Source organism: Hyperolius riggenbachi, chromosome 2 (genome assembly GCF_040937935.1).
Source record: "Hyperolius riggenbachi isolate aHypRig1 chromosome 2, aHypRig1.pri, whole genome shotgun sequence".
NCBI classification, from domain to species: Eukaryota; Metazoa; Chordata; class Amphibia; order Anura; family Hyperoliidae; genus Hyperolius; species Hyperolius riggenbachi.
The window spans coordinates 408847916-408864512 of NC_090647.1; the positions used below are offsets into that span (position 1 = coordinate 408847916).

At 40.4% G+C, this 16597-nt stretch overlaps 1 protein-coding gene across 1 annotated transcript in view; it reads left to right on the forward strand.

Annotated features, from left to right (window-relative positions):
* EFHC2 (EF-hand domain containing 2) overlaps positions 1–14568 on the forward strand; it is a 234940-nt gene extending 220372 nt beyond the window's left edge. Inside the window, exons 13-15 of the mRNA XM_068269830.1 lie at positions 6845–6937; positions 9796–9895; positions 14358–14568. Coding sequence (XP_068125931.1) covers positions 6845–6937; positions 9796–9895; positions 14358–14453 — 289 coding nt within the window. The 3' untranslated portion in view covers positions 14454–14568. The remainder of the gene's footprint in view (positions 1–6844; positions 6938–9795; positions 9896–14357) is intronic.
* Positions 14569–16597: the final 2029 nt, after the last annotated feature.

Here is a 16597-nt window from a genome sequence, read left to right on the forward strand (position 1 = left end):
GCCATTATCCAGGCTAGGTGTGAAATTCTTCAAGTGTGACTAATGTTTTCTGTTTCAAGTACCGTGGGGAAGGCTCAGGGTTTGTGGTTAATTAAGTCTAATGAGGTGATTTCTTATCTGCCTTCCATCATCTGCTGCTTCTCCGTTCCCAAGTCCTTTCACGGATGGAAGAGGTGCCTATTTTGACCCTTTAATGTACAAAGATGAGGTAAAATGAAAGTTTTTTTTTAAATAATAAACCACATTTTTAGAATGCATTTTGAATTTGCTATAGAGCTGCCCTGGGTGTTAAAAATGATACTCGGTTCACTTTAAGTGCTGCCAAAACCTCCTCCAGGCACCCAAGTGCAGCAAGTATTCACTCCCCTTCTTGCAGTCCAGTATTTACCCCACCCCTTTCCTTGTTAATTGTTGTGGCCAGGACTTTTAGACCTGTGTTTTCTTTGCATTTCTTTTCCTCAAAATACCACTTACCACTGGTGCCTTGCTGCAAAATCAGAATTACACTATTAGTACACACAAGTACACACATTGTGCTCAGAGTTGCCTGAGATTTGTGTAAGTCGACCCCTATACTTTTATTAAGTGAATCAGACCTACATTTCTAGACTTATACTCAAGTATATACAGTACGCTCCTGTGTTTTTCCTTGTTTCAATAGTGGAGTACTGCACCATGTTAGCCATCAGTAAAAGAAGGAAGTTTTGAATCAGGATGATACCATGTATTAGCTAACTTAGCCAATAAATAGTAGCATCCTTATTCAGAACTTATTATTTTTTTCCCTTTCCTTGTTTTAATGTTTCATTGATATAATGGACCATCCGTCACTCGCCAACCTTTGTTACCTTTAAACGCTCTCTAAAAACACACTTGTTCCGACAAGCATATGCTCTACCTTAGGCCACTTCCCTTTGTACTAAGACCAAATAGCACTCCTACTAGGTATCCTAAAACACAAAGCCTCTATATATTTACTGCATACTACCCCTCCTCCTGTTTCCCCCCCCCCCCCCCCATTCCCTTTAGATTGTAAGCTCGCAAGGGCAGGGCTCTCTCCCCCTTTTGTGTCTTGGTACCATTATTCATCATGTTAATTTTATCACTGTCATTACCAATTCGATAATTTGTATTTTGTATCATTCTTTGTATTTTGTCACTAATTATGTATCTTGTATTTTGGTGTACACCATTGTCTGTATTATTATGTACCCCATGTTTGTTTCTTTGTACAGCGCCACGGAATATGTTGGCGCTTTATAAATCAATAATAATAATAATAATAATCTTGACCAAGTCAGTAAAGGGGTCATAACCCCTTTATTGACTTGGACATTGGCTTCAAGATGCCAATAGGTGTCAGATACAGAAGCCCTGCACGACACTCCATTGAGAGTCTGTAGATCCCTTATCAACCCTCTTTGGCAGTCATAGAGGCAATATTACACATGCAAGGTACGTTTTCCAAGGACAATTATTCTAATACCTGCAAGTATCTGATGGTTCTACTCATCCTTACTTATATATTTTCACTGAGGTTCTTTGGGGTTCACTGGACATACATTTATAAATTAGAACTAGTCTGTATTGTATATGTAAAGAAACATACTCTGTTACCTTAATGTGCTGAACACATGATTTTCATCTCTTAATCACAGTGCATTTGATTGTCCCAGTTCCAAATTGAGCTCCCCTAATTTTCTGTTAGGTTCAAATTAGGTGATTCGAATGGCCAGTCAGGACAATGAATATATTTGGTTGTATACTATTCCTGAAAGGGTATTTGTATTACATATAACTAGGGTACATTCCTTTTTATTTTCTTTCTTTTGCTCTATGGATTAAAATTCCAGGGCTCTGAATGACAGTTTCTCGCCAGTCAGACTTAAGTCTGACTGTAGGGTAATGGTGGCCACACACATTACAATTTTCGAAAAAAATGTTTAGATTCGACAATTTTGGTAGTTTTTTTCTCTCAAGTTAAAAAATGAGACTCTAGTAACCAATATACCACACACACATTTTTTGATTTTGACACAATCACAACAAAAACAATTGAATAAAAGATATAAATTAGATGTAATAATATATAAATGTTAATTTATAAATGTGTATGGGGTACTCTTTGTGCCATCACTGCTATGTATAAAGGCACACCGCACAAACTTTAGAAAATTTACCTTAAATTAACAAATCTGTTCCTCATTTATTTTAATCACTTCACCACTAAGAGGTTTTCGCCTTATGGACCAGAGCCATTTTCACCTTTCAGCGCTCCTTCCTTTCATTCGCCAATAACTTAATTACTACTTATCACAACAAAATCATCTATATCTTTTTTTTTTGCCACCAATTAGGCTTTCTTTGGGTGGTACATTTTGCTAAGAATTATTTTATTCTGAATGCATTTTAACTAGAATAATAAGAAAAAAATGGAAAAAATTATCTCTCTGTTTTTGGCCAATAAAGTTTTAAAATAATACATGCTACCATGATTAAAACTCACAGATTTAATTTTCCCATTTGTACCAGTTATTACACTGTTTAAATTATGTCCCTATCACAATGTATGGCACCAATATTTTATTTGGAAATAAAGGTTCATTTTTTCAGTTTTGTGTCTAGCACTATTTACAAGCCCATATTTTCAAAAATAACAGTTAAATACCCACTTGGCATACTTATTAAAAAAGTTCAGTCTCTAAGGTAACTATTTATATATTTTTTTGTAATTGTCATTTTTTTAATGCAAAAGTTTTATTTGGGAATTTATGGGAAAGTGTGGGAGGTTAGGAGTTGATTTTAAATTATGTGTAGTTCTTTTTATTGAAATAAATTTATGTAAGTGTAATTTTATGATTTGGTCACAAGATGTCCTCGTACATTTTCTTCCTGGCGCGTAGTAATAATATGCGAACAGGAAGTAATGTGTTCATGTGTAATTAAGTATGTTACGCCTTGCAGCGCTGGGTCCCTGGTTCGAATCCCAGCCAGGGCACTATCTGCAAAGAGTTTGTATGTTCTCTCTGTGTCTGCGTGGGTTTCCGTGGGCACTCCGGTTTCCTCCCACATTCCAAAAACATACGGATAAGTTAATTGGCTGCCCATAAAAAATTGGCCCTAGACTACAGTACTTACAATACGTAATATAGACATATGGCAATGGTAGGGATTAGATTGTGAGCTCCTTTGAGGGACAGTTAGTGACAAGATATATATATATACACTGTACAGCGCTGCGTAATATGTCGGTGCTATATAAATACTAAATAATAATAATAATAATAATAATGTTACAATGACCGCAGGCATCTAATTTATGTCGGCAATCATTGACATGAACTGCGTTCCCATTCATTGTTCTCCCCACTAACAATTGACAGCGAGAATGCACGTAGGAGCGAGTGCAGGAGCCAATGGCGGCGGCAGGCGCATATCTACGCCCCTGGGATGGGGCATAAATATACTAGTGGTTAATCAACAGCACTAAATTTATTACAGTGAAGGAATACATTTTATCTAATGTGTCACTTTGACAAATAAAGTTTCTTTATTCTTAAATGTAAACATAAAATGTATTAGGTTGAATGACTTTCATCTGATTTTTCTAACCTTTTCGATCAATTTTAAAATTAAAATCTCGATTGAATTTATCGATTGAAAAAAATTTCTCTCGATTCTTTCACACAATGGATTGTTTTAATCAATAGAAAAATTGTAACATGTGTGGCCACCATAAGTCTTACTGAAAACTAATTACATGGTTTTACATGGTATAAACCTCTTGCATGGCAGAGAGACAATTCTGAGTGCAGGGAATAGATAATCAAGGTCAGGAGTTCAAGATAGGCTATATAAGCCATCTACAGCTTTTAGCTGAGTCATTAAAAAAATGTAATGTCCTTTTTTAGCTTTTAAAGAGCACTTGAATTTAAAGGGATATGGAGATTGCCATATTTATGTCCCTTCACATGAGGCAAATTGGCTGACTGTCCTGCTTATCCTCTGCTAATGCTTCTAGCCATAGACCCTGAACAAGCATGCCGATCAGGTGTTTCTGACTGAAGTGTGACTGGATTTCATGCATGCTTGTTTCAGGTGTATGATTCAGATACTACTGATGCATGAAAGCTCAGTAGGACACTCAGTTGGAGAGGTAATTCAGGATGTTGTGCCAGTTATATATCAATGAAACATGAGCATGCCCCAGTGTAGTAATAGCTTTAATTTTTGTCCCCTCTCTTGGACCTTCTAAAAAAAGAAACAAGGAGACATGAGCCGATGAACCAGAAATAGGATTATTCAAACTCTTACATATGTCTCTCTTAGTTGAAGGCCTCACGGGACATGACTGGCGAAAGTGGCCAGAAACTCAACAGTAGAGATATAAATTGGCCAATAACCAGCATTGATGTTCTTTGGAAGACAGAGAATCTCTGGTTAAGCCAACATGCTCAGGTTCTGATACATCATCTGATGATGATACTGAGGAAGAAGCACCAGTAGGAAGAAGAGGAGGAAGTGTTGTAAGGGAAGGCCCCCAAGCAAGAGCCCCCAAGATGCTGCAGATCTTTTTTTATTGTCTTTCTCTAAATTGATGATCAATAGAAATTGTGGACTGAGTCAGATCGTTAATGCTCTCAGGAATTTAACACAGGAAAATTAATCCTTCAATTGTTCACGGTCAAGAGAACAATAACATCTCATTGCAGAAGTTCAGCAAGCCACACGCAGAACAGAACAGGCATCAGACAAGCGTAATCAGTATCCAGGCCAGTAGTCAGGGCAGGCAGCAGACAGACATAAATGGTATCCAAGCCAAAAGTCAGGGCAGGCAGCTAACAGGCACACACAGTATCCAAGCCAAGGGTCAGAGCAGATGGCAAGCCGTGCAGTCGGGGTTGTGATGTATGCGCATTCACCCTCCAATTCCTGTTCCCTTTGCCACAGTTTACCATTCACCCTCAGACCCTGTGGGATCCTGAAGGCAGTCAGCACTGCAGGCAAAGTAACCTTTTGGATTGGTGGGTGAGTCCACACAAAGTCCAGTTTCGATTGTGTGTACAATCTGTGATCTCGCATAGAGACCCGGTCGCTTCCACCAATCCGCAATAAAGCGTGCAAATACTTTAAGTCTAACTCTAGCTAAGGCCTGTAGGAAAAAGGGAAAATTCACAACCTTTCTAGAGATAGCAAAAATAACAATATTAATATCAAAACAGTTATGGTAACGTTCTCTCTTGGGAGATGTGAACTCTTTGCAGATATTTCAGAACAGCACTTAGACAAACAACTTTTAATCGTTTATTTAAAGAAATAATGCAGACCTAAATATAGCAATTGAAACAAATCGACACAGTAAAAATAATAAGGATTAAATGTGGAAATAATAACTAATTAAAGTCTGAGCAATGTGTCATGTGGGGGGGGGGGGGGGGGGGGCGGGGTCCCGTAGGCGAGACTGTGACAGGGGTCACAAGCAGAGGTCAAACCAGAGGAGGAAGATTGAGCTGGTCGGGTCACAACAGGAGTATCACCAGAAGCAAGGATGGCCAGGTACAAGTCACATAAGAACTAACACGTTAGCTGTCAGAATTAATAGCACTGGATATAAGTGAGGGCTAGGCTTTTAAAGCGTCCATTGCATGCTTTCACATGAAAAATCGTACAACGCACCTTTTGCACAAATGTGTCCGACCCCTGCACATACACTACGTATGCAAGGCCGAACACTGGTAAACTATGGCCCGCGAGTATGACAGAAAATAAGTGATGAAAGATTGTAGAAGTAGGACTTGCCGCAAACGTACTCTTTGACCACCTTGGATCAAAGCAGGGCGCCCAGCTGGTGTCCCCATGTGGTGTCAGAATTTGTTAGAATGGCAAAGACTCTGAAGCACTTTGTTGTCTGTTTCCAGGGAACATGGTGGATGTCCACTGTGTTACAATGAGCCCCAAAACCTGTTTCTTTATTATGCTTGATTGTCCTGCACACAGTTCTGACATTTTGACAGCAGTTTGGGGGAGCAACAGTTCTTACCTATTTAATGCTATCATAATGTAATGATTGGTCACAGATGTCACATGTACTTTACTGACATTTTAACTGTCGTGAATAAGTTGTGTGCCTTTATGTAAGCTTTCCAAGAAGAGCAACGTTACCAATAGCAGTTTAATAACTGAACATTGCAATTGGCTCTAAGATTCTAGCCCTTGATTGGTTAGAATAACTAAAAAATGATTCTAGTTTTCCTCTTATGTTTGTATCATAAGAGACATTGTAGAAATTAAATTACATTTCCTTCCATTTGGTATATAATTTAAGTTATGTTATTTTCTAATTACATACTTAATTTCTCTTTTCATTTGTTAGATTCCTCATACTGTAGATGTAGGTGTTTCATGATCTTTGTAGACTTCTGTATTTGTGGACAATGTAAGGGAAACTAAGTATATATACTAAATAACAGAATTTTATGACTGTGTATTACACTAATAACCCCAAACCCTAATTGTATAGAAATAAATGTACAGAATTGTGGCTCTTTAACTACCTAGCTGGGTAATTATTACAAATAAATCTTAGGCCCGGTTCACACTGACATTAAAAACCATTCCGGAACAGATTCTAACAGATGAAAATGATGGCTGCCTACACTGCACAATAGAGAGAAGGCTTCTGCTAAGTAAATATCACACACATCTGTCCTTACCTATGTCAAGAAAATAAAGTGATTCTTCTACCAAAAGTGATTTTTATTGGCAGAATCCAAGGCTTATTGGACTGATTTTTGTAACTATGTTATTTATTTAATCTGAATAAACTGAACCTTTTTTCATTTAGGAAAGGACTTCTTCCACTCCAGGAAGCTAAAACTATCTGCAAAGCCTTCAAGCTGCCTTTGCCTGATGATGTCCTTCGAGTTATACTTGAAAAGTAGGTAGAGTCACATAAATAAACAGTCCCAATTGAGTAATTGAATATTGCAAAAGATAAGTAATTTTATTCATCAAGTTATATTCAGTTGAATTCCTCTTCAACCATTTCAGCCCATGGGGATTTTTCACCTTATGCATCAGAGCAATTTTCACCTCCCATTCATTCGCTAATTACTTTATCACTTCTTAACACAATTTATTGATCTATATCTTGTTTTTTTCCACCACTAATTAGGCTTTTTTTGGGTGGTACATTTTGCTAAGAATTATTTTTTTATAAATGCATTTTTAACAGGATTAATAAGAAAAAAATGGAAAAAAATTCATTATTTCTCAGTTTTTGTCCATTATAGCTTTAAAATAATCCACGCTACCATAATTAAAACCTATGTATTTTATTTGCCTGTTTGTCTCGGTTATGACACCATTTACATTTTGTCCCTATCACAATGTATGGCGCCAATATTTTATTTGGAAATAAAGGTGCATTTTTTCCAATTTGCGTCCATTGTTTTTACAAGCTTATAATTAAAAAAATGTTCGTAGTATACCCCCTTCAAATGGATATTTAAAAACTTCAGACCCTTAGGTAACTATTTGGTTTTTTTTTGGTTTTTTTAATTGTAATTTTTTTTCCATTAAAAATGTTATTTGGGTAATATTTTGGTGTGGGAAATAGTTAATTTTTAATGTTATTATATGTGTAAATTGTAATGTAAAAAATATGTAAATGTAGTTTTACTATTTGGCCACAAGATGGCCACCTTAAGTTTTTTTCTCCTTGTGCTTCTCACTAACTGGAAGCACAAGGGGGACGAGGAAAATTTTATTTGCAGAAAGACTGAAGCCTCAATTTAGAGCGCTTTGGTTTTTCTGCTGGGGACACGGATCGGTGTTCACTGAACCCAGGGCTACCGGGGGACAGCACGGGGGCATGGGGGCGCACCCGCGATCACACGCGTGAACGCACCAAAGCGCGGCACCGCAGCAGATCAGCCGCCTGGGCGTGAGCATCACGTCTGGGCGGCTGAAATGGTTAAAGTGGTCTGAAAGCCAGAATTTCTACATTGCTCTAAAAGATTCCTCACAGCTTGAAAGCTACTATCCCAGAATTTTTTTTAGTAGAACATCACTGAAATGGTTAAACACAGCACTTTGCCCTGCTATTCAGCTTCAAATCCTCATCCAAACTGGAGATTACAGTATCTTTGTTTACATTTCAATGTTGTTACAATGTGTGTAAACACAATGTAACAGGTGAAAAGGAGCCCTCTGTGAAACTCTCTGTGCACATACTCCAGAATAGCTTATTAGAAGATGTTAATATATAATAAAAAGCAATTTGAATAAAATGCAATGACAGCTTTTAGGGTACGATAAACTACACTTTGGAAACTTGTAATTTGTTAACAGACAATATTACTTATGCACAAAAGCAAATATGATAACTGTATGAGTAATAAAAAGTAGGAAAACACATTTTTATTGAATGTTATGTCGGAGTTTCAGACCACTTTTAACCACTTGATGACCCAGCCTTTATCCCCCCTTAAGGACCAGCGCTGATTTCGCTGATCTCTGCTGGGTGGGCTCTACAGCCCCCAGCACAGATCAAACACCAGGCAGAGTGACCAGATTGCCCCCCCCTTTTTCCCCACTAGGGGGATGAGGTGCTGGGGGGTCTGATCGCTCCTGCCTGCGTGTGGTTGGCGGGGGGGGGGGGGCACCTCAAAGCCCCCTCCACCGCAGGATTCCCCCTCTCCCTCTCCTCCCTCCCTTACCCAGAGAACGGAGGCTGCACAGGAATGGATCTGTCCTGTGCAGCCTCTAACAGGCTCCTGCCTGTCACGTGACAGTGATCCCCGGCCGCTGATTGGCTGGGGATTGCTGATCTAGTACAACGCTGCTACTGTTAGCAGCGTTGTACAAATGTAAACAAAGAGGATTATTTCCGCTTGTGTTTACAGTTAGCCTGCGAGCCGCGATCGGCGGCCTGCAGGCTATTCACGGAGAGGGATTGGTAAGAACTTTTCAATTTGAACCTGATATACACTTCATCCACATGTAGGTATGTTTTTGATTTTGGTGTATTTATTTTGTGTACTTTTAACAGATTATATTTACTTTGTGTGCCTCTTAAGGTGCATACACACGCACTACTACAGAGAACGACGGGTCCACCAGACCCTCCCGGTGGACGGTCGTTCTCCCGACAGTAGTGCGTGTGTACAGTCTGTCTGCAGACTGATGAGGTGGATCGTTCTGTAGTAGTGCGTGTGTACGCACCTTTAGAAAGCGGAGAATTTGGGTTATATGTATGACTTAAAAACTGCAACCGGCATGGCATTCTATGACAGAATTTAATACAGAAGCCCCACTTTATTTCACAGTTTACTCAACAATCATAACATATATTATAAGTAAAGTGATTTAAATGGGACTAGGTTACCAAATGTTTTTCTCTTTGTGTAAAGGCATAGATTATAACAAAAAACATGAGTCAATGGGATACAGATGAGAAGTGATGATAGAATGAAAACAGTCTAAAGATACACCAGACTCGCGTCAGTGTAACAAACTCACCATGTCGGCACATGTAACTTAATATGTGCACTAAGCAACAACTGCACAGTTTCAACATGTGGTTTTAGTTTGTGCAGTTTTTGGGACTGATACTAAATCACGTTCAAAAACGAAGGAGACTTGAAGCTTGGTGTTTGTAAGGTGCATTGGTTTCCATGTTGGCTGTATGCCAATGTCCACTGTCAAGTATAAAATTACTTATATGAGACTACTGTAATTTCGCTTGATACATATGTATGTACGCATGTAATGACTGCTGTTTGGTTTGTTCAGACATGAAGAAAGTGATGGCCAAATCAATTATGTGAAACTTGTGTCTGGCCTCAACTGGAGGGAAAATCCAAGTCCAGTAAGACAAACCACACCGATTATGGTAAGCTAAAACAATAAGCTCAGCTAATGTCATCATTAAAGAAAAATTGATTGAGTTGATCAGAGCTTTTCTGTTTAATACCTACATGCAGATATCTGACAGATTAGTGGGGATTTCTAACTTTTGAAACAGACTGATGTATAATAGGCTATATAGGCTGTATAGTCATACAAGAAATTCATCAAAACATGGATTTGTATATCATGTATCAGCTTCTATTGTCTTCAATTCACAGTCTGATGTATGTCCTGATCAGTTGCGTTTAGACATTACTGTGAAAATCTAAATTTGTGACAGGTTGCCCAGATGAGTATATGAATTTAGTTTGAGATGCATAAACTAGTATGTTTGTATGGTTAGGTTTAAAGAAAATCTAAAGTAAGAGGTACTGTGTATGAAAAGTACAATGTCCAAAACTGCCACTTTCTGGATCCTTTTCCTGTGATATACATGTGTCAAACTCAAGGCCCGTGGGCTCCACATTTTTTTGTGGCCCACGTTGGCTTCAGTGTGTATATGTCAGGTCTGTAGGGATATCCACTCATGAATCAGCTCTAATGCCTCAATCTACCTCCACACCCTTCACCCTATGTGGCGCGCCCCCACTTGAACAAGTGGTGAGAGGCAGGGTGAGCAAATAAACTTCCAGGCCTAAACAGGGATACAGAGTAGCAGAGTCCAGTAACAGTCTGAGATCATACACGGGTAAACAGAGATATTGCAGTACAGGAGGGCTAGGCAGAAGAGAGGTCAAGAAGAGAGATCAAGAATGGATCCGAAGTCAAACCAGGCAGTAAACAACCAGCAAGCTAGAGCTATCACAGGCAACATGCAACTGTCACAGCAAGGTTTAAATACTGACAGCATCCAATCAGTGGCCGGCCACATGCACACAACAGCCAATCACCTGCAGGCAATAATCCTGTTTAAGTGTCAGTTGACAGAGAGATCAGCTGACACAGGTGGCAATAAATGTCAGCTGACTAACCAGTACTAACCAACAAAACATCCTGTGTGTCAGCTATAGCATACTGGCCTAGAGCATCGCCTCTGACGTGAGAGACCAGGGCTCAATCCCAGCCAGGGTCATCATCCACCACATTTATATTTATTACATAAACCCCTGCCTATGTGTCAACTGACTATCCTGTCAGCTGACACTACCTCTGTCTCTGCCTCAGGCCATACTGTGGCCAAGAGAAGTGAGACATCCGCCCACCAGTATGCGCAGAGCAATCCCCAGTGCGCGCTTCACCAGCGGAGGACAGCTGCCGACATGCGGAAGTGCCAAGACGCGACCCACTCTTGGCAGAGATGGCCACGTCGCTGGATCCCAGAGGTAAGTCCCTTACAGTATAAATGTAAGCTGTAAAAGAAACTAGAAACACCAACTTGTTCTGTTTACACACTCACAGAATACTGGAAGTTACAACATATTAAGATGCCCCAGTGCTTGTAAAGACAATGTATGTAATTTCCCTCGAGATGGTGAACTGTAGCCAACATTTATAAACACACATCATTTTTTTGCCTTGAATGCAAGTGCACTCTTCACTTCTCCTATTGAAATTGGTTGTATACAGGTAAGGGACAGATCTACAGTAGGAGAGCATGCAAAAGCTTAGTGTCTTTGACCTTCCTATGTATACCCCAAAAGCTGTAAGTGTTTTTTTTCTTTACACAAAGCAGCTGTTAGCTGCTTCCACCCATGTCAGCCGTTTGCCTGGGTATCCTACAATACAAATATAATTTTTTGCTGTGTGCACATTCATTGAATAAAGCATAAAGCCTAGGCTTTTACTAGGGCTAGGTTTACCACAAGGCACTGTAGGCACGTGCTTATAGGCGCCTGAAGATGGAAAGGAGGCTTCCTCCCCAAGTGCCTCGCTCCCCTACTTCCCTATGCAGAGACCTGAGCCGAGTGTAAATGAGAGGTCACCCACCAGGGTCTCTGCATTTCACTGATGAAATATCCCTTCAGTTGGGGGCACCTCTAGCTACCTAATAATTGGAGACACCTTTAGCTACTGTACTTATTTAGCGAGGATAGCTCCTGCTAGCTAATACTAAGGGGCACCTGTAGCTACCTATGACAGGCAAAGGATGTAACAGAGAAGTGACAGCTGGGACAGCCAGCACACTTACGGTGCGGTTTGATGGGTGTTTGTAGGTTCATGGTGTGCAAATTCTAGGGTGGCAGGACATCTGTGCCTATAGGCTCCTGTGATGTAAATCCAGGCCTGGCTGGTACTCTCCAATTCCTCATTTCTTTTACTGAAGATGACAACACACTGCCTTCCCATCCAGAGTAGCACACCAGTGCAGTGGCCCGTTTAGGTATTGCTGCACTCCTGTTTCTGCATTTTATGATGGTTGATAAAAAATGTTGTCCTGTGTAGCTAAGCCGCTTGTAATCTAAATTATCAGTACAACTTGCTGGCCGCAGCAGGGGGGGGGGGGGATATCTTAACCATGTCACCGGCTAAAGTCGATGTGCGCCACGTTGCGTTCACTTGCGCTTTGGAAGCATGGGAGTGAAATGGAACGTGAGTGAACGCAACGTGGAGTGCACTGGCTATTGGCATTGACATGGGTAAGTTAACCCCCCTGCCACAGCCAGCAAGTTTCGAATACGAGTGGCAGAGTTACACATAGCTCAACTCTATCTACTGATCCTCACCACCTGTCATTAGAGTCTAACTTTTATTTATTTACCCATCACATGATTCTGAATATTACTACTTGCCCTCCACTAGAGAATCTACAAACCACTATTTTTTAAAAGCAGCCGATTTATTAGTGTTAAAGTGAACCTCCGGACTAAAAATCTACTCAGCAGAACTTAAAAGGTTTGGTGTTTCTTTAACAGTTTCACAGCATCAGAACTTTGTTTCTCTTATCCAAGCCTCATTTTTAGCTGCACAGAAGAAAACTGCCCGGGCTTTTTTCCCCTGATGCTGTGCAAAGCATGATGGGATTTCTGATGTTGTTGCTCTCATTCTGCTGTTTTGGTGCAAATTTTTTTTTTTTTTTTACATTTTGAATTTGACATTTGAAGCCTAGCGTGTGCAGCTGGGAGGGGTTATCAGGACACAGGACAGTTGAAACTGTGTCTCCTGCTCCTTGTCACCTCCTTTCAACCAAAAAGATGGCTGCCCCCATGACAAAGATGGCAGCCCCCATGAATCACAATCATTTGCCTGTTCTTTTAAAACAGGGTGGGTAAAAAATTATATTACCTATCTATTCTAATTAACATAACTAATGTAACTTAATGACAGTATCTTTGTTTAGGCTCAAGTTTCCCTTTAAGTAGGGCTGATGTACTGGAATTATATCACACTGATAAAGCTCATAACTATCCCTTTTTCGGAAGGACAATTTTGGAACTGCATCTCTCTAATAGATGTATTTCTCTACTAAAATGTACCCATGTGACTCTTCATTCTGATCCTTAATTGGTGTATAGCTTATTTTATGTATTTTACTATAAATTATTCATAGTATACATAACTAGGGGTGTGTGTTGGGGGCGTGACTCAATGTTAATCAGGAGCATGTGTTAAGATGTCCCTCTTTCGTATGTCAGAAAGTTTGGAGGTATGATGAAGCCTTAGTGTTTTTTCTGATGGATGTAACGTTTCAAAGTGAATTTGAGTCAAACTTGACACAGAATTTATTAATGTGACACTGAATTCTAAGCGGTATTACCACAGTATCTACAGTAGTAGTAGTAAAAATGAGGCTACTGAGCTCTGACAGATTTTTCTGTGCCTGTAATTCCTGTTACTGGCATATGACCGTAGTACCCATGCTGCCCCACACCTCATCCCTCTACACTACCCTCTACACTAATGGACAAACTGGATTATGGTTAGGTGGGACAGAGGTGGTGGGGCTAAGGTCACTTCAGTAGTGATTCTATAAAAATAAGCCTGGATGCAGAAGGACCTGTAAGAATGCTCTGTGAAATTATTTTTTCTAAATAAATGCTGCAGAAAGGTTGGTAAGGCTTACAAAACATTTGAAACAAATTCTTATTAAGACTTGTACAGTACAATCCAATAACATGCCAGGTCAGCATAAGGACCAGTTCACACTGGACAATTCAAAAATTGATCCATTTAAGAACTGATTCATGAAATGGATGACTATATTGGGCATATATATATATATATATATATATATATATATATATATACATGTCCCTTCATATAGCATATAGCATGTATGTTTATGCGGGAGGGAAGGGGGGGGGGGTGTTAGAAGGGGTGGGCGAGCACAGGGTTTCTTTTCTAGGGTACCAAATAAGTCAGAAACTGCCTTGGTTTAGAATGTGACATTATATTTATTATCAGCTGCCAGCATAGAATCACTACAAGGCTATTTTAACAGACTCAGTATGCCTACATCTACATTTTTCATATTTTCATATGTAAGTACTGTTGTTATTTTATTTCAGTTTGATGCTGAATGGAGTGGACAAGCTACAACCAGTGCAGTAAAGAATGTGAACTACCTGCTTCTCCTTGAAGATTTGTTTGGTTTTGAAAACTAAAACTGGAGCAACTGTCATGTTATTACTGCTGGCTTCCTTCATGAAAAACAAAAAGTAATGCATTAAAAAAAGAACTAATAAACATGGAGTAGTCATTAAAATGAAAATAATCAAACAGGTTTTTCTATTTACTACTTTTTAATAATATAGGCAGAGACACTGGTACACAAGCTTACATCATCCACTGGTACAGTCAGTGTTATCATGACCAATGTACTAAGAAATGTAATGTGTAAGTGGTACTTTAACCTCTTCTGAATGTAGCTACTTAAAATCTATGCCCTGTTTTGAGCCTCTCATCGATGCCAGGGTGTAGATTTCAATATCCAGTCTCTGTGGGTTCCCGCTACTATTGCTTCTCCATTGCCGCTAAACACAACTAATGACAGCAGGTAAAAATTTCACTGGCTCCTGACCCTGTGATCACTGTGAGCAGATTACACTGATCAAGGAAGAAAATTGAAGAAAAAGGCTTTGGTTCTCAAAAGGGCCAGAGCCCTGCCATGTGGAAAAGGTGATCGATTTGTTTTGTTTTGCTAATTGGAAAAAATGTAAGATCAGTGAGAGGAGTAGAGATTGCCCGAACCTCCGATTTTCGGTTCGCGAACTTCCGCCAAAAGTTTGATTCGCGCAAACATCCGAGAACCGCAATAGACTTCAATGGAGAGGCGAACTTTGAAAACTAGAAAAATGTATGCTGGCCACAAAAGTGATGGAAAAGATGTTTCAAGGGGTCTAACATCGGAGTTTTTGCATGGATGAGTGGGATAGATGGCAAAGGTCCAGGGGAAAAATATGGATTTGACGCAAAGCAGCGTTTTCAGGGCCGAAATCACATAGAATGCTAAATTGCAGGCCTAAAGTGCTTTAAAACATCTTGCATGTGTATACATCAATCAGGGAGTGTAATTAGAGTACTGCTTCACACTGACACACCAAACTCACTGTGTAACACACCGCAAACAGCTGTTTGCGTAGTGACGGCCGTGCTGGACTGGTGCGCACCATGGTGAGAGTGCAGGCCGTGGCGGTTTTCAAGCCCATATGGTCGCCGGGCTGTGGTAGCTCAATGATAGAGCAACAGTGACTGTCCAGCTGATAAAATTTGGTCTGTCCACAATGAAGCAACGACCTTATTATCTTTCGTGTGCCACCCCCGAGACACTCATATAGCCGGTGGTCATTGCTTCATTGTGATACGCAAGCCCCTTCACCGCGACAAGGTAATGATCACAAAGGGGAATGGGCACATGTACATGCCTTTTGTTTTGTTGTTGCAGCTGCAGTGCAGCCAGAAAAATTAGGCAGGCATGAACACGCACCAGAAAAATTATTATAGCGGCCGCTACTAGCAGCAGCCTTAAAAATTTGGGAATCTGCCTGGAGTCCTGGACCCTGTTGGTGGTAGCGGAGAAGGCAGTCAAGTGGCCTGCGGGCAGATATGCTGTGTGGGCAGCGACTTAGTCTTGGGGCAGGCAGTCACACGGCATGCAGGCAGAGATGCTGTGTGTGGGGAATGACTTAGTCTTCGGGCAGGCCTGAGCAGGCTTTGCAGACCAGGCATTCGTGGTCCAATGGACCCTTGACCCAACGCTGTGTGCCAGAGATGACACCACTTGCCTTTCAACATCACGGTACAGTTTAGGTATCACCTTTTTTGAGAAAAGATTGCTGACTGGTATCTTCCACTGTGGTGTGTGGCTTTACTTTTGTGTGCTGCTTTTCCTCAGGTGTAGCAGTAGTACTACTACTACTACTACTACTACTGCTACTACTATGCTTGAAGTTTCCTCAGGTGGTCATCCCATTGCAGTTTGTGCTTTGTAATCATGTGCCTTCGTAAGGTAATTGTCCCAACGCTGGTCTTGGTCATTCCATGGCTCAATTTTCGGTGGCAGAGAGTACAGATGGCATTGCTCTCATCTGAGGCAGACACACACAAAAATGTCCACACCGCTGAGCCCTGGGGTGATGGCACTTTGGTGGTGGCGGCCGACTGAGTGTTAAGTGGGGTGCCAGAATCAGAGCAGGAGGAGGAAGATATTTCACGTTTCCATGCGGAAGCTGATAAAGATGAGGTGTTCTGTGTTAAATAGTCAACTACGTCCTGACACATGGCACATGCCTTCTTCTGAACACTGTAC